This window comes from Cyprinodon tularosa, unplaced genomic scaffold (assembly GCF_016077235.1).
Source record: "Cyprinodon tularosa strain WSP-4 unplaced genomic scaffold, ASM1607723v1 ctg137, whole genome shotgun sequence".
NCBI lineage: Eukaryota > Metazoa > Chordata > Actinopteri > Cyprinodontiformes > Cyprinodontidae > Cyprinodon > Cyprinodon tularosa.
Genome location: NW_024038189.1, coordinates 315,533 through 340,348, shown reverse-complemented (window position 1 = coordinate 340,348; position 24,816 = coordinate 315,533). Strand labels below are relative to the sequence as shown.

Below are 24,816 nucleotides of genomic sequence, written 5' to 3'. Positions count from 1 at the left end.
TTATAAGTAGCGAAAAGATGTTTGAATTCAAAATACGGCTTCTAAAATCCTACTTCTAATATACGACTCATTTATGGTAGCTTATAGGGCTGGTTATTCTCCCGCAGCAGTGTGTCGCAGTGAGCTTGTCGCAGATATTTTTGATTTATGCCCAATTTTGAAGCATGGTCTGTGCTACGTTATTCCACGCCACAACGCAAGAGGGACAATCGGGAACTAGCTGTGGGTCTGGATATGGCCGAGGCGGCGAGGAAGTGGGGGCCAGTTTGTGTGACAATGGAGGGACATGTAAAAAAAAAAAAAAACGGGGATCCAGGTGGAAAAAGGGTCCCAGCGTTCAGCGCACACCTTCGCTCTTCTAGCTGGTCCAACTTTACGAGTCGTTTTCCACAATGGCAGTCATACAAACAAAAAAAGCCGGTAAGGTACCAAACAGGAAATACACATGAGCAGATTTAGATTTGACCAATCAGAGGCCTCCTGTCTGCGGTCACCTACAATTTCGGAGAGGTGCACCTAATGCAGGGCACCACAAATCGGTTCTTTTATGGTACCGACCGAAATGCTTCGGTTCTACAGAGTATCGAAACATGCCTCGTCTTTCGGTGCCAAGTTTCGGGGATTGGCTGTAACACTTAACGTGATTGCGTCATCAGGGAAAAATACACAGGTGGTCACGCCTACAGCCAGGGTTCATGTGTATCTGTTGTGAACTGGTTGCGAACGTCGTGGAACCCCTTTAAAATGCCCCCCAGGTCAAAAGTGCGGCTTCACTTTATTAAGACTGATGCTAATAGTGCGCAATGCAATACATCGTGCACGGAAACAATTTAAGAGCAGAAAGTTGCTCTGTGTTTGACTGCAAGAAGAGCGGACCACAGCCGGCGTGACCATCCTCCTCTCAGCAGCGCGTGGGCGGAGCAAAGCCAGAGCGGAGTGAATAATGCTGCTTTCACACCGGACGCAACAAGAGCAGCAAAATCGCATCTGCTGCTTCCTTTTTGCTGCTTGTACCAGCTTCTGACGCGCGGCTGAAGCAGCTTTGCTGCTCTGGCTGCGCGGTCGAAAAGTGTGTCTGACGCGCGTTGGGCGGAGCTACTCTATCCTTTATTTCCCTTGCAGCTATATTTGCTGTGATCAGTGGGAATAAAGTAGTTTTATTATGTTTTTAAGTGGGAAAATCCACCTGAAAACTTAATCAGTGCAGTCAGTTCATCCTGATTATTATCCTGCCTTCCAATATTATTTCTGTGGGAGCCGCTCAGACCCCCACATACCAGCAGTGCGGTGTCAGTAGGATCCCATTCAACTGGCTTGTTTGTCTCCTGAGAAAGCAGACATGTTAATTTTTCTAAAGAAAAACTGCTAAATAAAAAGGTCCTCACAATGTAACAATGAATATTAGACACTGACTTGTTTGCAACTGTTCTTCTTTACTGAATTTTTTTTTTTATGTAAGAGGAAAAATGTAAATGGAAAAATCAGAGCTTAAAATAAAACTCAAGATTTGTACTTTATTATGTTGTGTAATTTTCTTTTTCTTCGAATTGATATTATAAAACTGGTATTGAAAAAAGTATTGTTCAGAAATCGGTATCAAAGTGAAAGTATCGGTATTGGTACCGGCACCGAAACGTTCTGAACGATACCCAGCCCTAGGTGCACCAGAGTGTCTGCGGAAGGGGCGGGGGCACATTTGCGTTCACTGCGACACACACGCTGACGACCAGGTTTCTGAGTATAAATCAACCTTAAAGTATCACTAACTCCTTCCACAAAAGCTGCTATGTACAGTATTCATGCATCTTTGGGAGCTCTGACCTCAGGAGCAAGGTACTCTGGTGTTCCACAAAAAGTCTTCATAGTTGCAGTGTCGGTAATCCCTTCTTTACACAGGCCAAAATCTGTGATTTTGATGTGGCCATCTTTGTCTAACATGAGGTTTTCCAGCTGATGGGCGAAGAGTAGAGAGAAAAAAAAGAAAACAAAAAAAACAATAAAGCTTTGTTTTTCCATCTCATTATATTTTCAGGCTGTTTGTTGATGATCACCTCACCTTGAGGTCACGGTAGACGATCTTGGCAGAATGAAGGTAGTCTAAAGCAGAAACGATCTCGGCACCATAAAAGCGGGTGCGGTCCTCCGAAAACACCCTCTCTCTCGACAAGTGGAAAAACAGCTGCCAAAAAATACGACAAAAAAAAAAAGACAAAAGTTTACACATTTAAAAAAATACGTTATAGGGGCCTGAACCGTTCAATCAGCCATCAGAGGATTCTGCGATCACGGAGAAATCCAAATACTTCTATACATAAAATGAAGTTTTCCTTCTATGTTTATCATGTTTATGTTTAGCTGTTGTGCAGAAATACTCCAAGGTTTCTTTGCTTAGTTGTTCAGATCAGTTTTTCTAGCAGCATTCGCACAAAAAAAGTAATTTAATGCGCAGATTTCATTCCATCTCTATTCTCGCACTCTGCAGAATCTGTTAGTTCAATCTCTAACGTTCTGCTCTCTCTGCTTTTTCTCATAGTAGCTTCATCTGGTCTGTTCCTGTTTGGCTGTGACTCCATCCTGGAGAGAAACATCAGCTGTGCTGCTGCCATCAACACCTTTGTTTATAGATGTTGGAGATCGGCCTGTTTTTTCAGTGTAGTCCTGTTTCTCTGACTGTGACTCGCAGATGTGCTCTCATCATCCTCTGACATGGGAGTTTGCTCAAAGCTTGTCTGCCTGGCTGTGTGTTTCCTGGGCAGGGCCGCCTTTTACAGCTGCTTTTTCTACCTCTGCTTCTGTCTTCTTGAACCCCAGTCGGCCTCAGCAGATGGCCGCTCACACTGAGCCTGGTTCTGGTGGAGGTTTCTTCCCATTAACAGGGATTTTTTTTCTCTCCACTGTCGCTACAAGCATACTTAGTGTGAGGGATTGCATTCGATTGGTTTACCTTAGATAGAAAACTTTGAATCAATTTGACTGTATGATCTGGTTGAACTGTAAAGTGCCTTGAGATGACATGTACTGTCAATTGGCGCTATATAAATAAACTGAATTGAATTAAATTATTCTAAGTCTTAATATCTATATAACCATAAATGGTCAACTCTTAAGGTTAATCATTAAATATCAGTATCAGACTATTTTCGTATTGTATTACATTATAGATCTAATTAAATCAAACAGGAGATTATATTAATGTAAAGGTCAGCTTAACACTTAGTAACAAGTCAGGTCAACTTTGGGCGGATATTACCCAGAATGCATTTCCAAACTTTGCTCATGTTTGGTTGTTTTAGCACGCATCTGCCTCCCAGTGGTGGATAACGCTCTCGACGGCATCAATAGAGATTCTGATGCCTCTATGTTAGGCGTCTGACCCTCAGACTCCACATTAAGCATTAGACTATACAGATAAATATGGAGGATAAAAAGTGCCAAAATTAAATAAATAAATACAGCATTAAATAAATAATTAAATGTGTCAATAATTAATTAAATGTGGAATTAAATAATTAAATTTGTCATTCATTAATTAAAACCACGTCACTAATATAAAGTGCCACAATTAAATAAATAAATACAGCGATAAACAATTAATTTAATGTGTAATTCATTAAATAAATAAGGAATTAAATATATAAATGTGTCATTAGTTTAATAAAATATGTCTTCATTTTATTAAAAAATATATATATAATTACTTCAGTGTGCATTTAATTATTTCATGGTCCTGTGTCGCAGTGCATCGAAACCATTAAAAGAATCTGTCAAACTCACCCATCAAAGTTATGGGGCGGTTATCTAACACCTGATTGGTCACCCTGCACATTAAGGCGAAGCAAATCGATTACAGAGACTGTGATCCACAGGTTGTGAACATACTCTGATACAGTAGGTGGCGACTCGATTCGCGTTAACCCCGCCCCCTAACATTTAATTAATTGTTTATCGCTGTATTTATTTATTTAATTGTGGCACTTTATATTAGTGACGTGGTTTTAATTAATTAATGACACATTTATTTATTTAATTTCACATTTAATTATTTATTTAATGCTGTATTTATTTATTTAATTTTGGCACTTTTTATCCTCCATAGGTAAATGCATAAAATTGGCAATGAGCCTCACAGCTCCCCAACAGCAGATTACCTCTCCTCCATTGACGTATTCCATTACAAAGCAAAGCCGATCCTTGGTTTGGAAGGAGTACTTTAAAGACTGTAAGACAGAAGACAACACGGTAAGTACATCTGAAACGAGTGCATCCTAAATGGTCATGGAGCAAAGTTTCTGAGGCATCTTCAATGTTAAACTGACTGAATTTATATGATACGTTTCCATTCAGGCACAGTGGCCTTCATGTTTCTATATTGAAGAAAAAAAAAATACAAATGTAAATTTAGCTATTTATTTAGCAGCTATAACTACTGCTCATTATCCTGACTACAGGTTAATCCATGTATCATTTGTTCAGTCGCTTTTTAAGCTGAAGCCAACAGTGAAGAGATAAGAGTTTCTTTCTTTAAATAATATAGAGGAATGGAAAAAAATTATTTTTTAACTTTTTCATATCACTACTTAATTGAACATGTTAAAAATGTATACTGAGCTGAAAGAGATTTACAGTTTTAATGTTGTTTTAGGCTCTGAGGTAAAAAAAACCCCCACAGGAGCCACATATGTAGCGCTCCACTAAAGAACATTCAAGCTCAGAACGTTTAACAGATTTAAACACAGAATGTTTTAAAGTTGTCAAAGAGGCTGAAATATGAGCTACACTGTTCAGAAGGTTCTGAAGAAGCAGCAGCTGTGATGTATAAGGCACGTCACAGATGCTTAACTTAAAGGAAAAGTCCGGTCATATTCAGGAATCAAACATCTGAAAGTACTTTAAATATGAAATTAACCATCCTGTTCAATAAATTATAAAAGTTTTTAATTCAGAGTAATTTTCCTTTGAATGTGCTTTACTAGAGGCATCCATATTCGTCAAAGAACACTACTGCCACCTACAGGTTTGTAACGTCTAGGGATGTAAATCACATCCATCATGGCGATTCGATTTAGTATCGATTTCCTGACCCAAAGATTCAATTATTTTCGATACTCAAGAATACACCACGATTCGATTATTTGGTTCATATTTTTTTACACCTTACAGGCTTGACAATGTTTCAAATTTGAAATAAATCAATGAAAGCTGTAATATCGTTATGCATTTTTTGAGAAAATACAGAAAATAACAGAAGTAGAAAAGTTGCACTCCACCTATTCCTATTAAAACCTAATTTCCTGAAAAATAATAATACCCCTGCGTTATAGATTCTGAAAGGCCTCGCATCAAAAAATACTGCACAAAATCAGTGCAATGAGTGCAATGCGATACCTCGGCTCCAGACGTCCCCCCCCTCCACAGACGCTCCGCTGCTCCTCTCCCAAATTGTAGCTGACTTCAAACAGCGCCGCAGACAGGAGGCCGTCTTGTTTTGTTTTTATGACCGAAATTGCGGAAAACAACTCGTGAAGTTTGACCCGCTAGAAGAATAAGGTGCGCGAGAACGCTGGGACCCTTTTTCCACCTGGATCTCAGCTCTTTTTGGCCCTCATGTCCCTCCGTCATCGGACTAAACTCGCCCCCACTTCCTCGCTGCCTCGGCCGTATCTAGACCCACAGCGTGTAGCACAGACCACGCTTCAATACTGAGCATGATTTAAAAATGTCTGTGTCAAGCTTACTGCAACACACTGCTGTAAGAGTATAACCAGGAAGCGAGGTAGGAGGGCAAAATAGGTTTAGCACCACCGCAGCACGGGAGGGAGAATTACGCCCAGGAGCAAATGGATAAAAATAGACTGGAGGGAAATAAAAACATGAATCGATTCTCTTGCGGACGTGTCGATGCATCGGATCGTCGGCTGTTGGATCGATGCATCGATACGAAACGATTATTATTTACACCCCTAGTGACATCACGGTGCGGTATCGGCTGTTGATCAAGTCCCAGTGCTGTATCTGGTGTTTGTCACAACACGCTATTATCCAAGTCATCTTGAAAACATTCTTCTTCCAAATTTTGGCTTCATATGTGTTTTTTTTTCTCTGTCCAAAAGTCTGTTTCATATATGTTTTTTTAGGTATAGATAATGATCCATTGATTTTTCCTCGCTGACCGGAGATTTCCTTTAAAAACTCAGTCACTAAAAAATTACATCAACAAAAAAACAAAACAAAACAACCACTTCATTGTCACCCTTCCTTGTCCCATACGCGTAAAATTGCTTCCTGTTTACATCAGAGCCTAAGGCTTAATTGGAAATAAATTCATATCCCCGTTATTTGACTTCAATTTAGAGGAAATTAGGATTTTAAAAGTCTGCTTTCTATTTAAAAAGTATTGAATGAATGATTCATTCTAGTCCTAATCAGTGCTTAGATTTAATCAGTTTGTTGGCCTCACAGGTCCTTCATAGGGAAAAGAACTGGAACGTGTCCTGGCTGCAGGTCTAAGGGTTCAGAAGGCGTCACGTGGCTTGAACCATAAAAACACATCCTCACCAGGTTGTTTCTGGATCCTTGGAAGAAGTTGCTCTTGGATGTTTTGATGCTATTCTTTCCTGGTACAGTCAGGAGCAGAGCTTTGAGAGAGGTTGAGCTTTGCTCAGGAACTGATCCCACTCAGACTGAACCAGGATGCCTCACTAAAAAAAACTACAGCAAACTCTCACATTTCAGTGTCTAAAGGATTTTTGAGATGTTTTTAGACAACCAGAACAAAGATCTGGGAAAATAAAAGCCCCAATTAACTGCTATCCGGCAGAATTTCAGTCTTTTCTGGTTTTTTTTTTGGAATATTCTGATGAGATGGAACCATAAAGCCTTTCAGATACCATTAACCCATTTAGGCCGGGAAAGCATTACCGCATTTCTACCATTCAAGCCGGGGGTGCTGTTGCGTCATTCTACCATTGACGCCGGGAGAGCATATAAGTCAAGCAAGAAGAAAGAAGTTTTTTTCAAGCAAACATGGAGGAGTTTGACAGAGAAGAGTTGTCGGAAGGCAGTGATTTTGAGGAGTGTGTCGGCTTTGATGACGGTATAGATGAAATGATGACTTTGAACGCGCTGAACCAATCGAACTACCACCGCAATGCACGGAGTGTTTTCAACCGCACACCTGGAGTGAAAGTTGATTTGCCTGCAGACGCCACACCGCTGCAGGCATTTGAGCATATTTTTAATGAAGAACTTTGGATGCATCTAGTTACCGAGACGAATAGGTACAGTGACCAAACAAACCAAACTCCAACAAGAGCAAAGATGGCAAAGTGGTCACCCGTGACTGTGACGGAGATGAAGACATTTATTGGGCTGTGTATGTAAACCTCTCTTCAGGACGCAGTTCCCCCAAAATATGTCCCGGGACAGATTTGTGGCCATCTGGAGGTAGGTTGTATGCAATTTATAACACAGACATATGCATTATTATGCATAATAATACTGTTAATAAGTAATCATCAGATAGTTATTTATGTAATGTTTGTTCTTTATTTTGAAAACGTTTTATATTGCACATTCTCAATGAAGACATGATCACATATGGAAAAAATAAAAGGTTGAATTTTTTTTTTTTTGATTACTGCTTTTCACATTTTTTTTTGGAAGAATTTCAAAGATAAAATATATTTTGAGTTCTATCTGCTACAGAAGCTGAGATATCAATAATTAAGGCGTTGACACAGTTGCTGAATTTACAGAAAAACTTCAGGTTTTAGGGGTATTTTTTAAAATCGGCCATAGGTTTTTAAGGTGTTTTTTCCAGGCGTTTTAGGCCTAAATGGGTTAAGGCTCCACAACTATGAAAGTAAATTTTCCTTCTGAGCTTCTTTGATCCAAACTTAATAAATCCAGATTTATCCGTTGAATATTTGCGGAAATACTTACCGTTAGGAACGGATGTCTAGTGTTTTTCAATACTCTACTTTCTGTGAGCGTGTGAGCGACTTCATCCTGTGATGAGACAGGTTAGAAAGAAGTAATTAGTCACTAAATAATATTCACTCTATAAAACTGGTCATTAATGAGCTAAATTCACAATCAAAAAGAATCTGAAAGGTCACTTTAAGAAGCGTTAGGCGATACTTGATGTGTCCAAGAATAAATAAGTGTTTCTGATGATGATGAGACCTTGGCTATAATGACTTCCTTCTTCAGGATCTTCATGGCATAGTAGGTGCCACTCGCCTTCTCCCTCACCAGAATGACTTTCCCAAACGTGCCTTTACCCAGAAGCTTCAGATAGTCAAAGTCATTCATTGTCTGGACAGAACACAAGAGAGAAGCTTGGACATGAAGATAAAACAATGATGCGAGTTTCTGTACATTCACCAACAGAACCAGTCAGACCACACAGACAGGTTGGACGGTTCTGATCGACGTAAAGCCTGCGGACCTTTCGTTTGTAGTGGCTGATGGAGGTGTCCATCTCCTCCTCGTTAACGTTCTCGATCTGGGAAGTGGGGCTGCACAGGATGCCTTCCTCCTCCTGCTTAGCCAGTGACTCTGCTACCATCTGGATGGCCTCCGCCCACTCGTCCCTAGTGGGGGCAGAAAAGGGTTTCAAATGAATTAGGGATTTAAACAAATAATTGACTTAGGATTAAGTGCTAATTAATGGTTTGTCAAGTTTAAAATTCTTTATCCAATTAATCGATAGGAATTTCTTTCAGGGTTGTAATGTTACCACTGTCCATTAGAGCAGTGGTCCCCAACCACCGGGCCGCGGACCGGTACCGGGCCGCACAGAAAAAAGTGTATATATATATATTAGTGATGGGACGATTTATGAAAACCGTCCGAACCGTTCGGTTCGACTGTCTCGGTTTGATTCACGTGTGTTTCATTCGGTTCATGCGCTGCTCCTTTTTCTCATGGCGAAGCGTTTACACTCCAGAGCAGAAGGTGGCGGTACTGCGACCAAAGCCAACCACCAGTAGTAAACAAGAAGAAGAAGAAGCAAAGCAGCGTAGCCGGGTGTAGCAGGGGGAAAAAAAAATCAGTTGTTGTGGAGAATTGTGTGGGTATGGCGAGTGGGAAAGAACAGGAGTTGGAAGACGCGCCAGCAGCACTTTATAGGTCTGCTGTATGGGACCACTTTGCATTTAGAGTGACCTACGATGACGGCGGGAAGAAAGTTGTGGATAAAAGTGCAACAGTGTGCAAGCATTGTGCAACACGTTTTGTTTATGCTAACAGCAACATGACCAACATGTCAGGCTAACCCCGAAATCCCATATAATCCGTGAGCGCTCCGCCCCACTGCGCTCCAGACCGGCTGCTCAAAGCAAAGCCTACAGCCTCCTCTGTGGCTCCTTCTTGGAGATCGGAGAGGGCATGCGATTTGAGATGATTAAATTCAAAGCAGCAAAACATGCGGAAATGATCCAGGGTTTCCGCGGATCATAAAAAATATTTACAATTAATTAATTTTTGGGGATTTTTTTCATTAATTTCATTAATTTTTATGGGATTTCGGTGTAACAATCAACATATACCGAACCGAAAACCGTGACCACGAAATCGTGAACCGAACCAAACCGTTTTGTGAACCGTTCCACCCCTAATGTCCATAGTGTCCTAACCCTTAGGGCAGCCATACACTTTTACAATGTTTTCCATCGTTGTACTCATCTACAGCTCAATCTGTACAATTTAACCGCAGGGTTTAAAAATTCACACCTCACAGTGTATGTTCTTAAACTCTACGGCCCGATGCTCCGATGCAATCTACCTGCTCACACTGTACGTCCAAAAACCACGTGCGTGGTGGTTCAAACCCAGCGCCGAGAAATACCGCTAGTCGGACTCATCAATCTGGAAGAAGAAAAACTCACTTGTTTGCACATCCGCAGAGGTTCTGGTATATGGGCTCGTAGTTCTGCTTCTACAGCAGGATTCTCTCATGAACACCTTACGAGGGACGACTGATTTCAAACATATTTGATTTTCTCCTGACCTTGCGATTTCATGATCAGGAGGTGGTCGTGCGAGGATAATCTCCATCGCTACCACCTGTATACTACACAACGCAGGACACTATATAAGGCATAAATTGGCCCAATCCAAAAAAACTTGTTGTGCATGAGTAGAGAAGAGGCCCAAAAAGCGCAAAAAAAAAAAAAAAAAAAAAAAAAAAAAGGTTCACTGTATGATAAACTTAAAGATAATCAGCTAACTGAGTTGTCTGATCTTTCTCACATATTTTCTTGATCTGTGAAAACATATTTAAAGTGATATTTCCCCGGAAAGCCAAATTAATTAAGCAGTGCTTTGCTTGTCTGTTTTATAATCAAAGAAGTACATTTCAAGGTTGAAACTGGTACCAAAAAGAATGAAACATAGAAGCACTTGATTCTGGCATTTTGGTTTGGTAGCCTCCAGCTAACAGCAACAAAATATTAAAATCAGAAAAAGCCATTTGTTGGATATAAAGGCAAGTTTTGTGCTTTAATAAAATGGCTGAAGGACTCAAAGGGGCTGAACACAAGAGTCCCTTTCTGTCAACAAAACCAGCAAGGTTCTGTCTGGAGGGCAAGACGAAGGCTAACCTCTCATCAGGAGTGTCGACATGAAAGGTCCTCTCGATGACGGTGGTCCACTGCAGACAGCGGATGATGAATGTGTTTGGTTTGGGTCGTTCTGTCTTCATCAGCTGACATTCTGAAAACAAAATATATTTAACTACATATATCTGACTATGTAGAGGCTGAAGGGTGGGATGCTCTACTCATGCCTTACTTGCTACAGAGAAGTTGTTGAGTGGATAGGCCAGGTCCGAGTCCTGGGGTTTGTCCTTGTATCCAATGAAGGAGCCGTCCGTCTTGAGCAGAAAGTAACGTGGTCGCCAGTTCTTGATGTATTCGCCTGCAGGGAGAAGCAAACAGAGCAAAAAGTTACCTTCTTATATTACCACATAATGTCATCTATCCATCCATCCATTTTCTCCCGCTTAGTCCTTGTCAGGATAACGGCGGGGCCGGTGCCAATCTCTGGCAGTCTACGGGTGAGAGACACCCTGGACAGGTCGGCAGTCGGGCACAGGGAAACCGAGACAGACAACAATAACCATACCCAATCACACCTAAGGAGAATTTAAAGAAGCCAATAAACCTAATAGTCATGTTTTGGACAGTGAGAGGAAGCCAGGAGTACCCAGAGAAAACCCATGCATGCAGGGGACTCCGGGCGAGGAATCGAACCCAGAACCTTCTTGCTGCAAGGCAACAAGTCAATAAAATGATTTTGTGAGAATCTAGAAAACTCACAAAAGGTTTTTCCTACATGTTCCCAATGCTTCTAAATGTTGTAATGTCCACCACCACCAGAAAAAAAGGTACCAGAACCAATCAGGTGGTAATCTTCTCCATAAAAAAAAAGTTACAAGTTACTTGGACTTTGTTTCCAAGTGTGAAGACGTTTCGTTTCCCATCCAGGAAGCTTTTTCAATACAAAGTGTCAGAAATATCTTTGAGGTCAAGGCTTTACAGAGTGGACCAAAAAAAAAACAAAACAAACAAACCTTGTTTTGGCTTAGAAAACATGCAAAGTGAAGCGGATAAAGGGGTCCGCCCCTTAGGAATGGGGGTCGTTTGGTTTCTTAGTGAGGCTGTAATAACCGATACCTGTCTATGTCTCTGAAAGAGGGTCATTAGAAGGAATTGTTGGCCTGGCTGAAATAGGCGAGGTGTTTTGGTCCCCTCTATGCATGTTTTCTAAGCCAAAACAAGCCTCAAACTCAACTGACACCGAATTGAAAAAACTTCCTGGATGGGAAGAGAAACGTCTTCAAACTTGGAAACAAAGATGAGTGGATTGTTTTTTTCTTTTAACTTTTTTGGAATGACTATGACCTGGATGACTGAAAAGATTTCCATACAGGAAGAAAGCTAAAAACACACAAATGACAGATATATTTTAACAATTATTTAACTGAATTAACAAACTTTGTTTTAGCAGGGAACAAAACAAATCAGTTTTAAAGCCCCAACATAACCAGTGCTAAGTCTTTTTTGCAGCTATTTTTCTTTGCATCGTTTTCTCAGTATGTTTGATTTGGTGATAAGTGGAGGCGTTGCAGAGACAAGGGTCGAACCAAACTGAGAAATACCGGCTGTTTCTCTGTAACTCCATTTTGACGCTTTGTGTTTCGCGTTTCGCATGTGCGACTCCACTGCCTTAAATCCCATCGTTCTGAGCTTGAATCGCTTCTTGCACTAAATCCACTGAGCCTCATGTATGTTCCCTGGTTTTAGCCATGGAGAAAACTCTTGGCTGGAGACAATTTTGGTTACATTTACACTTGCTCATATTTTCCAGACAAAAAGTTAATGGCGCATCTCCCAAATGTCCCGGCCACAACAATGCTTTTATTGGTTCCGCTATCGGGACGGAACGGAACCTGTTATTTTTTATTTTTTTATATAAAAAAAAAAAAAAATTGTCAATTTTAATGTTTTATTTAGATTAACGTACAAAAATAAATCGTAATAAAAATCATCCTATTTATGTTTTAAAAATTAAGACCTACGAAAGACTGATTTAAGACATTTTAATACCAATTAAGGCCTTAGTTTTATTTTAAAGAATTCAATGCATTTTAAGACTTTTTAAGGACCCGCGGGAACCCTGTGATATCACCACGCTTTGACTGCTAAAAAATTAGCGTTGCAATCAATGTTTATTTAGCTCAGTGGTTCCCAAAGATTTTCTTCTGGGCCCCCCTTTGGATTACAATAAAATGTCCACGCCCCCCCATAACCCCCCGACCCCCCAAAAAAAAAAAAAAAAGAATCAACTGGGCACACACATCGTTCAACCACATATAATAAATCTATACACATATTTTGTTTTCAAACTCCACTGAAGTTTATTTCACACTTCAGGTTGCAACAAAACAACTACACACCATCTTTACAGTGGAACACTTTTGTGTAACTGTATTTTTTCATAGTTCTATACTGTAGATTAGAAGAGGATTCTTTGTTGTCTGTGTTATTTTAAACATATTTCTTTTTTTTTATTTATAACAATATTTAACTTTGCTATAATCTATACATTAAAAAAGCCTCTGTGCAAAATGGAGTGAAAACATTGAGAGTTTTTTCCTTTGTACTTTAATCCTCCCAGCTTTTCAGTGGCTGTAGTGAGCCTGCTTGTTGCTGCAGATCTTCTCAAATCTGGGCTGCAGTGTCACAACTGTCCATTATGCTCAGTCAAGCAAGCACTGTTTTTTTTTTTCTTTTTTTTTTTTTCTTCACTCATACCGCTTCCCGCGCCCCCCCCTGCAATGGCATTGCGCCCCCCCTAGGGGGCCCGCCCCACACTTTGGGAACCACTGATTTAGCTAATTGTTTAATCCTTCTCTTAAAAAATAAAAAAATTAAAAATGATTAATTGCTAATCAGATGACAAAATGTACATTAATAAATATTTTCTCCAGAATTTCAACCAAGTGAAGCTAAAACTAGATGACTTGAGGTATCGCGTTTGGTGCATATCCACAGACAAAAAAGGAAAATGTTTTTACATCGTTTTATGTAATTACTGCTATTAGTGGGTTGCTCTTTCAGCTAATGACATTCTGTGTACTCCAGCTAATGATTAGCTGATTGCTAAATTAGTTGACGATAATCGATTCTTCGCAATCTACCTCATTAACTGTTTCAGCCTGGCTTTAAATATTAACATCCCGGCTCTCTATGCCTATTATATATTTGTTTAATGCAGCATAAACAAGTTTTTTTGGTTTTAAAAAGGTGCTAAGGTAGCAAAGTGATTAAAACACTGGGAAGTTAAGTAAAAGAGAAACAAAACTTGGAAGTTGACTCCAAAATAATTTATCTTATTCATATTAATTGATGGATAGATTTAATAGATATTAATTATCTCTTAATTGTATCACTTTAAAAACACACAGGTCTTAATTCACATGGTTTGCTGATACGTAGCAGTCAACCATCCTGACAACTAAAGCTGAACCAGACTTGTTGCTGTACCTACCCTAACAAGCCCCCCTACTAGTGCTGTAAAGTTGGTGTTAAAGCAGTGGGCATCTAATGTACCTTTCACAGGAGATGAGAGACTTTGCCTTCAGGGGAAGCTGAGCGAAGCTGTAATGAGGTTCAAGTTAGTTTAGGAGGCCAGAACAGCAGCCAGCTGCAATGTGGGATTTACAGCTCAGATTAATAGGCCACATAGGCTTTAAGCCTTATACGTAAAACATACTGAATAATCATAGTTCACTGACGTTAGTGATCTGTATGAGGATAAGAAAACAGTATCTGAACAACTGGGGCAAGGTCTGAACAGCAAGAATCGAGATTAACCGAAGGAAAAGATGGAGCCAATCGCTGTAGATTTATTTAACATCTTTTAATGTGAAAAACAGCAGTTAATTAATACGGCCCTTCCTCTAGATCTCATTTATGCCCTAGCATACGGAGTCAGTTGAAAAGAAAAGTATTTTCTTCAAGCAAACCTGCAGCCCTGAGTGCAGCATGTTTTTTTTTTTAACTCTGCGTTTTGCTGACTGCAAAACCAGTTTAACTTAATATTATGAAAAAGATGGCCTTCAAGGTTATTACATGTCGGATCCTAAATTCTAATTATATTTGACTTAATTGGTCATTTGTGTCACATTTTATCTGTTTACGACAGTTTTATTCAGCAGTATTTTAAATCCCTTCACAAGCATTTCAGATTTCTGGTTTAGCAGCCAAAGAAAAACAAATCTTCAAAAATATAAAAAGTGTTGTTAGCTTTTATGAACAACACCCAGACTAAAGATTTGATTTTTAAATCTTTTAATTAATCAAAAGTTCACATTTTTGACAGGTGTTGAGTCTAAACCATAAAGACACACAGAGGTGCAAAACACAATTGAGGGACTTGTGGGGCCCGAGCGGAAGGAACTTAAGTATTAGGTCATCCTCTTATAGCGCCACAGAGAAACTTCCTCCTGCTTCACGCCAACAGCTCAGATCCAAAATAATAATGAAGAAAAAAAACACACACACTTCCAATGAATGAACTGCAAAGGACACAGAAACACACAGAGCGGTGTGGGAAATAAATGCAGCCTGGAGCCTTTGCCTTCTGTGCCTCTGGCAGGTAAACAGCCATTGTTCAGAGGTGCTGGTCTTTATGCTGAGAGCAGCTGAGCCCAAGTCCACCGTAAGGCGGATAGAAAACATCTTTCATGACAGAAGCTGATGTTTTTAAAAACAAAACAAAAACAGTCGTGTTTTTGTCCTTTCCAACACGCCTTGGATAGAAAGAAAACACTTCAGCAGGACAATCATACCCTGGGTGGCTTTCAGAGAAACATTCTGAGCTCTAGCAGAGTTCATGTACCGTTTCTGGTCCAAATGATGCAGATAGAATAAAGGGCAGCCTTCTCGCTCACAGGCTACGAACACCGAGTGAGAAAATAAAGGTCATTTCATCAAGACGGAAAAAAGTTGTGTTGGATATCAACAACTTTAGATGCTGACATTTTGACTCTTGGTAACGGTCATTAAAAAAGGAGAATTTCAGCATAGAAGTTTAGTAGATAATTACTTAGAAAACTCAAATTTCTTCAGTTAAGGTTTAGAAACGAATCCATTTAAAGCACTTATTGAATGCAGTCTTGCTAATGAAATTTAAGTGGAGAATAACTTAATTTCAATATTCATTCCAGATAACTGGAAAACACAATGCTAATCAGCTTAAGAGAGAAGAAGCATCAATTAAGTCCTCTGCCAGAGCCTGTTACGCAGTCTTTGAATTTCTATTTTACCTCCAGGACCTTTCTTTCTACTGTAGATTTCACTGAACTACATGCAGACAAGTTTATTTGAGGGTAAGGGCTCCTCTAGTTTAGTGTTTGTGGTGCACTATGGGATCCCAGTGGACCTTATTCTGTCACAGCTTATGGTTTAAGTGACGTTTTGTTTAAGCGTACGTTAGGGCTGGGCGATAATTCAATAACGATATATATCGATCGATAGACATGTGGCGCAATAGAAAAAAAGAGGGTCGAACAAAAGTTCGATAAAGACACGCAGTTTTCCTTCCTTCTCATTGTAGCCTATCATGTAGGTTTATGCTAGTCACTACTTCCTCCCAACCAATCGCAATCGCGGACCAAGGCACGCCGTCACAAAGCGCCGCCCTCTCAAACCACAACACAGAGCACATGAAGGAGAGGCGGAGGAATTTGTTCCAAAGAAGGGTTTTTGTAGTTCGACAGTATTTCGGTCATGGCAAGTCGGACAAAAAACAAACTAGGGATGCACGATATTGGTATTTTGGCCGATAAGCCGATATTTTATAACTCATGTAGCCGATAACCGATATCGATACCGATGTTAAAGCTCGACAAAAATGAGTAGTCATTGAAAATAGCAGTTTTGTTATCCATTTCTGACACTTTGAAAAATAATATACTCAAATATATTTTCATATACATTTTCATATATCAGCATATGAAGATATTGTGATATTTGAATGTATCAATATTTTTTCCCTCGTCTTTAGAAGTATTTAAGTCTGTAAAAAAGAAGTTTTTGAGGAAGAAGAAGAAGTAGTATTTTTTTTTTTTAAGACTTTAGAAACTCAGAAGCTGATCAAATATCGGGTTAAATATCGGTGGGGCGGCCGATGTCCGATATTCAGTTTTAAGGCCGATACAGGCCGATACCGATAGGGGGCCGATTATATCGTGCATCCCTAAAACAAACCACAGTCATCTGTAAAATTTGTAGGGAACCAGTGAAAACGAAGTCTGATAACACAACCAACTTTTTTATTATCATCTCAGCCACTCACACCCGCAGGAGTACGAGCTGTTTAGGGCCGGGCACATTGTCATCGTCCTCCGTGGAATCTTCGGGAAAGCAGCACCTCTAGAAGAATAGGGGTGAGAAAAAATACCCCCATAGAAATGCTAGGCTAAAGGGTGAGTTGATTTTTGTTTGGGTTTTTGTTCTTGTTGAGTGGAGTTTCCATGGTAGCCTAGTCCTACAATCTTTTAATTACCACAAGCTGGTGGTGTACTATTCCCACCCAAATAGGGTATTCTATTTATTTATTTGTTTTATTTATTTTGGTCACTTTTCTGGTCACTTAAGTTTATTATTTGTCAGTATTTAATAACATAACTCAGGTCTCTTAAGTTATTTTTCTTTAAAACAATTCTGTTATGGTTAAAAAAGTTGGTTAAATAAAGATTTAATTGGAAGTCTGTGTTTGTGTTCTTTATTAAAATTAAATAATTTAGCAATATAAAATGTCCAGGCAGAGCTGCACACAAAATATGGTTTGAAATCTTTTCAATAATGATCGTTATCGATCAATATGCATTTTTTGTTTTTATCGATAAGCTTTTTTTTTTTATATCGTCCAGCCCTAGCGTACGTGCATGCATCCATATTGAACGAGAAGTCTGGTCATATTCAGAATTCAACTTTAATGGTGCGTACTTTGGAAATGTCAACAGTCTTCTGTAAATTTTCCCATTACAGTAAGCATCTACATCTCCGGTTTTTAAATATTTTTTGAAGTCTTGTTAGTTAGCTATAATGTTTGCATTGGGACGATTCTTTCACTAAGCTGAAGCTTACAGGGAACCAAACGCACAAGTTTCCCACTCAGCTTTGTACATAAGTTAGTAGTTTAACCTTTTAAAATCTGAGCTGTAATAAAGGTCACATTTTAAAATTCTTTAAATAGACTCACTGTTCTCATTAGACTTTCTGTTAAAATTGTCCAGTTAGGCACATTAATGGCGAATTGCTGCCACCTGTTTAGGTTTGGGCATCTTACAAAAATACATCGACGTCCAGTGGAGAGATAAGGAACTGCAGTGATTTATACCTAAAATATGCTCATAATAATAATAATAATAATAATGCCATCAACACCTTTGTTTATAGATGTTGGAGATTGGCCTGTTTTTCAGTGTAGTCCTGTTTCTCTGACTGTGACTAACTGAATGTCCTCTCTTCATCCTCTGACATGGGAGCTGGCTCGGAGCTCGTCTGCCTGGCTGTGTGTTTCCTGGACGGGGCCGCCTTTTACAGCTGCTTTTTGTGTCTCTGCTTCCGTCTCCTTGAACCCCAGTCGGCCTCAGCAGATGGCCGCTCACACTGAGCCTGGTTCTGCTGGAGGTTTCTTCCTGTTAAAAGGTAGTTTTTCCTCTCCACTGTCGCTACAAGCATGCTTAGTGTGAGGGATTGCCTTTGAGTCAATGAGTCAATGCAATCAACTGGTTTTCCTTAGATAGAAAATTTAATCAATTTGACTGGATGATCTGGTTGAATTGTAAAGTGCCTTTAGATGACATGGGTTGTGAACTGGCGCTATAGAAGTAAACTAAATTGAATTGAATTAATCGGCTGATAGGAAGCCGATGTGGATCAAAGTGCAACAAAGAATAATCAGAGAAAACAGGATCTAACTGTGACTATGAAAGAACTTAATGAGCTAAAAGAAATCAAACTAACGTCTGCAACTAAAACTAGACTAAAGAATAAATGATACCAAAATAAATAAAAGAAATAAGTGAAAGAAACAAGGGGGAGTAAAACTAGGAATTCAAAAATTATGCTAATCTTGACAAACCGAACAAAAAATAAAGCATACCTGAGAACCCAAAAAGAAAACTTAAACGGAACCAAAAAGTCCAGAAAGGGCAGAATAATGAAAACCATTGAGCTTTGTGCAGAATCATTCCTGTTTGTTTTACCCAGCAACATAATCTAGATTTAGAAAGGATCAAACCCATTCTAGACCACTTTAAAATAAAAACTGAGGGTGTTTTCACACCTCACACCTTTTCACAGATCTTTTAAATACATATATAAATAAATAAATACCAGGGGCTCAGAGAACAGCTGGAGTAAACCTGCCACAGAACCCTCAAGCTCCCGGGCCTCTGGTAGAGGACCACAGATTGGAGAAAAAAAAAAGAGGGGAAGACCGCCCTCGATGGGCCAAAAAGAGAGCCAAGCAGATTTTGCTTTCACAGGTGGAGCTGTACGGCTATCTCTGAAGTGTTCCGCTTGATTTATGCATATAAATAGCTTTATTATAATTCATGCAGAGGGAGTATTATAGATTTTATGGACACTGCAATGTAAGTAGAACAGAAAAGGAAAAACAAACTAGTTTTGACTAGATGTGGATGGCGACAATGATCTGCATTGGATGGCGCACGTGACATGAAATAAATATTTATAAACATAAAAATGAAGCCATGAGTAACAAGTAACATTTGTTTTAAAAATGTAAGGAATAGAAGGTACAGATACTTTTTAAAAATTTAATGGGTAGAAATCAGAAGTAGGAAAAAAAATTAAGTAATAGAGTAAAGTACAGCAACAAAGTATTTGTACTTCTTTACTTGAAACCTCTGTGTGTGTGTGTATATATATATATATATATATATATATATATATATATTAGGGGTGTAAATAATAATCGTTTTGTATCGATGCATCGATCCAAAAGCCGACGATCCGATGCATCGACACGTCCGCAAGAGAATCGATTCATGTTTTTTTTTTTCCTCCGGTCTATTTTTATCCAGTTGCTCCTGGGCGTAATTCTCCCTCCCATGCTGCGGTGGCGCTAAACCTATTTTGCCCTCCTACCTCGCTTCCTGGTTATACTCTTACAGCAGTGTGTTGCAGTGAGCTTGACACAGACATTTTTAAATTATGCTCAGTATTGAAGCGTGGTCTGTGCTACACGCTGTGGGTCTAGATACGGCCGAGGCGGTGAGGAAGTGGGGACGAGTTTAGTCCGACGACGGAGGGACATGAGAGCCAAAAAGAGCGGAGATCCAGCTGGAAAAAGGGTCCCAGCGCACCTCGCTCTTCTAGCGGGTCAAACTTCACGAGTTGTTTTCCGCAATTTCGGTCATAAAAACAAAACAAGCCGGCCTCCTGTCTGCGGCACTGTTTGCAGTCAGCTACAATCTGGGAGAGGAGCAGCGGAGCGTCTCTCAAGGGGGCGTTGACGTCGACACACAGGAGTCTACTTCTTCTTCTTTTTTTTAATGGCGGTTAGCAAACAACTTATAGGTGCATTACCGCCACCTTCCAGAATGGAGTATGGACCAGACAAACTATTATATTCTCCCTAAAATACCATTTCTTCTTAGAAAATTAAAAATACTACCAAAAACTACATCCCCAGATGACCTTTGAAACAATTCCCTTATATCTAGTTTATTTTTATTCCTGTCTAACTCTCTACACAACATCTCTCTTTCCTGAGTATATTTATTACATTCTAAAAAAATATGTGTGACAGTTTCTTTGGAGCCGAGGTATTGCATTGAACTCATTACACTGATATTGTGCAGTATTTTTTGATGCAACTTTTCTACTTCTGTTATTTGCTGTTGTTTCTAAAGAAAATGCATAATGATATTACAGCTTTCATTGATTTATTTCAAAATTGAAACTTTGTTTAGCCTGTAAGGTGTAAAAAAAAAAAAAATAATAATAAAGGAAAAATTTAACCGATTAATCGAATAGAATCGAATCGTGGTGTATTCTTGAGAATCGAAAATAATCGAATCGTTGGGTCAGGAAATCGATACTGAATCGAATCGCCATGATGGATGTGATTTACACCCCTAATATATATATATATATATATATATATATATATATATATATAGATATGTATGTATGTATGGAACGGTTTATGAAAACCGTCCGAACCGTTCGGTTCGACTGTCTCGGTTCGGTTTGCGTGTGTTGCGTTCGGTTCATGCGCTGCTCCTTTTTCTCATAGGCGAAGCGATTACACTCCAGAGCAGAAGGTGGCGGTACTGCGACCAAAGCCAACCACCAGTAGTAAACAAGAAGAAGAAGAAGCGAAGCAGCGTAGCCGGGTGTAGCAGAGAAAAAACAGTTGTGGAGAATTGTGTGGGTATGGCGAGTGGGAAAGAACAGGAGTTGGAAGACGCGCCAGCAGCACTTTATAGGTCTGCTGTATGGGACCACTTTGCATTTAGAGTGACCTACGATGACGGCGGAAAGAAAGTTGTGGATAAAAGTGCAACAGTGTGCAAGCATTGTGCAACACGTTTTGTTTATGCTAACAGCAACACGACCAACATGTCAGGCTAACAATCAACATATACCGAACCGAAAACCGTGACCACGAAATCGTGAACCAAACAGAGGATTTTGTGAACCGTTCCACCCCTAATATATATATATTTTATTATTAATATACGTTGTATTTGAACAATTTATTGCCCCAGCCGCTGAAACACATACTGGCCAAATAAAACACTTTCTATTAGACATTAAACTAGACATACTATAAGGCGAAACACATTAGGCTTATTCCTAGCAAGCGTTTTCCCCCATCATGTAATAAATTTCTTTCATAATTTTGTTGCCTTCAAAACACAACAGAAAAGTTCATGCTGCTCCACCATGCAGCCCAAGGGGTGTTATTTATGTGACAAATTACCAAGCTTGTTGAGTGTTTATATTTCAAAACAGAACCAAAAAGATCATTTTGCAGATGTCATCATTAAACAGCGCAAAGAACCCCAGACGGACATAAGTCGATTACTCATTTAAATCCCTGAAAACTACATGTTGTATTTAATTAGGGATGTCTCAAAAAAACTTTATGTCTGAGACCAATATTGCAGCTTTGAGTATTGACCAATACTGATATTGACCAAATACCATATCAGCACAAATCATGCTTACTTTTACTTTTAATTGCATATGTGGAGTATAGGAAGTTGCTTGATTTAGTGATATTACCAAAAGCAGAACATAGCAGTAAAATAACTACTACTAACTAATTAAAATTTAAACAGAAGGGGAGTGTTTCTTTCGGTTTACTGATATTGGAGATTTTTTTTTGTAGCTGATATTAGCAAATTTCTGACATCAATATGGGATCATGTCATCCCAATATTTATTTAACCCTTACTTTGTATTTGTAATTGAGACATAAATGGGTTCTTTAATTCTTCAACTAAACGTCGAAGCTTCCCATAAACTTGTGAAAAATGCGATAGACAAATCCGAAACATGACGCGGACTAAAAATCTAAAATCTTAACTAACCGTATTTGTCCTTTGAGCAGAATAACTAACATCTATTGAAGTCTGATTGCAGGAAAACAAAAGTGAAAATCCTAAAAGTTTTGATTTGGAAAGCAAAAGCAGATCAGTTAAGTCAAAGATTATGTAAAAACAATGAAATGCACTTCCTGGGTCTATTTTCAGCACCATTATAATCCTCATTTGGTGCTCTAATGAGTATTTAGGGCAGCAGTTCTGTGTATGTGGGACCCGATCGAAACATATTACATCGTCTTTATTGTAATTATGGAATCAGCCATCTACTGAATGGGGCTGCTTGATGCGTTTTTATATAATTGATTAACCCAGTGTTTTTTGGAGGTAATGGGGATGCTGTGCATCTCACGGTGGAACACATCAGTAGATCCTGAGCTGAATCTTGGACCAGAACATTTCCCTCTTTCAGTCAAATGAGCAATACGACATAAAATGACAGCGGTTTGTTTTTGAGGAGAGAAAAGAGCAGATCTAAATGTGTTGAAAACAGCCTGACCTCTTTTCTGGACCCAGCCTTCCTTGACGACGTTCTGGTCGCTCATGGTGGCTTCTCCTCAACACCAGCTCTCCCAGTTCTCCCAGTGTGGTGACCTTTCTGAGACAGCAGTCGGAGGCGTAGTGGGTAGGTTGTTTTCCCTCAGAACTCGGAGCGGTCAGCTCGACCTTTTGACGGATCTGCACCTTTTCTTCACCTTCTTTGCTCTGTAATAAACTTTTTCTTCGTTCTTTCTCTATATTCACTTTCTCTTCTCCTCGTCAGTGAAGATGCAGCTCCCCTTTTCACTTGCTATCGTCTGTCTCTCTCCCCCTTCTCCTCTTCTCCCCGCCTTCCTTCTTCAGCTCCGTTTCACAGCGCTCCTCGCTTGAAGGTTCTCTGAAACTTCTCCGTATGTGTTCAGGCACTCTTGGGGTGAGTCAGCCTGGAAGGAAACAGCAAGAGAAAAAAAGGAGGGGAAGGAGAGAGAAAACAAAACAGAGCGGGTTATTGGATAGTTTCCTTCATACAGCAAATAAAGCAAGCAAGCACTCATTGTTTAAAACTCTAGCGCACTTCCTGCCTCCTTCACTCCTTCACCTTCTCTTTAACAACTCCCCTGCTGCTCCCATTAAGACTTTAACAACCTCCTGGTCTCAGGTTCTGTCTCCTCATGTAACTCCCCTCTCTATTCTTCAGCACTCAGCCGTTCCTCATCTTCTTGCTCCCCTCAACCTGTTTCTCTTTCCTTCATTCTTTGGTTCATAGTTTTCATGTTTCTTGTAGCTTGATTTCCCTTTTCTAATATCATCTTCTTATTTACCCATTGATGTTTAATTAAAAGGTTTTTTTTGTCATCATGCAGCCCCTTTTTTCTTTTAAGCTTCTAAGAGACGTAATACCCTCCTAATATTTTAAACCACTATACCTCCATGAGACACCTGGACACTTATGCAACCGGATTCCTACTATTTTTAGTTTAGATGAACCTCTGTTCACCTCCGTCTTCCTTGGGGGGGGGGGGATAATGAAAAGGTTTGTAGACTCCAAAAGAAAAACATAGAGGTATTTCTTAGCATGGTATCAATTCAGTATTAGTGGTGCCCAATACAATTAAATCACACAGATAAAATGTTGCATTTTTCTCCTGCTCTATCCTGATCCAACCTGTTGTTTTTTGTGCACCTGCTGTGTGTTTGGCACCATCCTTAGAATGAAAGCAGAAGTGACATTCTTAGTGCATCATTTTGGGGAAAATAAAACATCCAGGGCTTCAGATTCCTTACAGACCCAGACAGTGTTGGGAGAGATGCTGAAATTTTTGGCCTAAGCTGTGTGGCATAGGGTATAGCTCACTTTTCCTTCCTCAGAGACTTCTTGCACCTCCCCATCTGCTCTCCCTCTCATGGTTTTCTCTCATCTTGCCCAACGGACCTCAATTTCTTCTTTGACCAATTTAGAAAACAAATCATTTGAGTTAGGTCTACATTTTATACAGTTGGGTACAATCCATCCACAGCAAAATATCTCTGGTAACTTGGGGTTACGCTTCACCAATTTCTTTTTCTGATTCAAAATGATCAAAGATCTAAATATAGCCACCCAAGGACCCGAGACTAATCGTCTGAACCTCATACCCCCAGTATAAACTACAATATTGGCCTCAGTTGCGTAAAGAGGGAGGAGGATACAACTAGGACAACATTCTTCTAAAATCTGCATGTCACAGCACACAGAGGAGCCAGACTAACAATACAGCCTTAATATAAAACACTAGGATTTCTTTAAAAAACGTCCTGCACAGTTTTCATACTGCCCGGCTTTTTCTGTTTTTCATGTCATAACCGTAAGGAGAATTACACAAGTTTTGGTTCATTTTTAGAAACAGAAATCTTAAAAGTTTGCCATGGTTTAGGATTTGGAAATCCTATTAAAGGCTGCACAACCAACTGCAAGACTTTTGGGATATGTCTTTACTGATTTTAAAAGAAAAATCAAGACAAAAATCTCTAAAACGTCTCTAAATTTTGCAACAAATTGACAATTCAATTTGACTAAAAGGCATAGAGGACAAGCTTTTATTTCCGGGTGGATCATCTAAATAATTGGTCCTCCTAATTGTAAATCATTCTGGTGATATGTTTACGTAAGGCCGTTCTATGTGCTCGTCCGGTTAGCT

At 39.5% G+C, this 24,816-nt stretch overlaps 1 protein-coding gene across 1 annotated transcript in view; it reads right to left on the bottom strand.

Moving 5' to 3' along the window:
• The window catches only part of akt3b (v-akt murine thymoma viral oncogene homolog 3b), a 43,190-nt gene that overhangs the window by 9,318 nt on the left and 9,056 nt on the right, over positions 1–24,816 (bottom strand). The window contains exons 2-10 of the mRNA XM_038278000.1: positions 22,659–23,082; positions 10,795–10,920; positions 10,605–10,716; positions 8,450–8,594; positions 8,185–8,316; positions 7,942–8,007; positions 4,149–4,217; positions 2,057–2,179; positions 1,822–1,950 (exon numbers count right to left, since the gene is read on the bottom strand). Of these exons, the coding sequence (XP_038133928.1) occupies positions 1,822–1,950; positions 2,057–2,179; positions 4,149–4,217; positions 7,942–8,007; positions 8,185–8,316; positions 8,450–8,594; positions 10,605–10,716; positions 10,795–10,920; positions 22,659–22,704 (948 nt within the window). The 5' untranslated portion in view covers positions 22,705–23,082. The remainder of the gene's footprint in view (positions 1–1,821; positions 1,951–2,056; positions 2,180–4,148; positions 4,218–7,941; positions 8,008–8,184; positions 8,317–8,449; positions 8,595–10,604; positions 10,717–10,794; positions 10,921–22,658; positions 23,083–24,816) is intronic.